This window comes from Acanthisitta chloris, unplaced genomic scaffold (genome assembly GCF_000695815.1).
Source record: "Acanthisitta chloris isolate BGI_N310 unplaced genomic scaffold, ASM69581v1 scaffold21135, whole genome shotgun sequence".
Taxonomy (NCBI): domain Eukaryota; kingdom Metazoa; phylum Chordata; class Aves; order Passeriformes; family Acanthisittidae; genus Acanthisitta; species Acanthisitta chloris.
This window is the reverse complement of record NW_008674510.1, coordinates 3404-3908: the sequence shown is the minus strand read 5'-3', so window position 1 is coordinate 3908 and position 505 is coordinate 3404. Positions and strand designations below refer to the sequence as shown.

General features: G+C 56.4%; 1 protein-coding gene across 1 annotated transcript in view; it reads left to right on the top strand.

Annotated features, from left to right (window-relative positions):
- The window catches only part of RNF214 (ring finger protein 214), a gene marked incomplete at its 5' end in the record, with an annotated part of 6543 nt that overhangs the window by 3198 nt on the left and 2840 nt on the right, over positions 1-505 (top strand). The window contains one exon of the mRNA XM_009075376.1: positions 379-477. Within this exon, the coding sequence (XP_009073624.1) occupies positions 379-477 (99 nt within the window). The remainder of the gene's footprint in view (positions 1-378; positions 478-505) is intronic.

The window sequence follows — 505 nt, the reverse complement described above, 5'->3', positions numbered from 1 at the left end:
TCTCACGGCCTAATGGTGAGCAGTTCTTCATGTCCACACTGCTTTCTGTGCTTAGCTTCAACCCTCTTTGGGAGAGGGCTGAGCCCCCAAAAAGCTGTATGCCCCGGAGCACAGCACAGTCAGCTGCCTCTGCAAGCAGCTGCAGAGGTCTTCTGCCTCGTCAGGCTCCTGCAAGTGCATCAGCCCCGTGGACATGATGTGTGATGGGTTAATCACAGAGGCAGTGACTCTGTTTCTCCCTCCGGGTCCTTTCTCATTCTCCTGACTCCCTTGGAACCAAATGCTGCTGCTTCACTGCCTGCAGTCACTCTGGGGCTGAGAATGCCCCTGACTTCCTCAGGTTTGGTAAATGCATCTGTTCTCTTCCCTTTCTGCTAGGATCAGTTCAACGACCACATCCAGATGGTGAGGAATGGCACCAAGCTGAGCAGCCTCCCACAGATCCCGACCCCGACGCTGCCGCCTCCGCCCTCGGAAGTGAGTGCCTCTCCAGCCCCACAGCTGT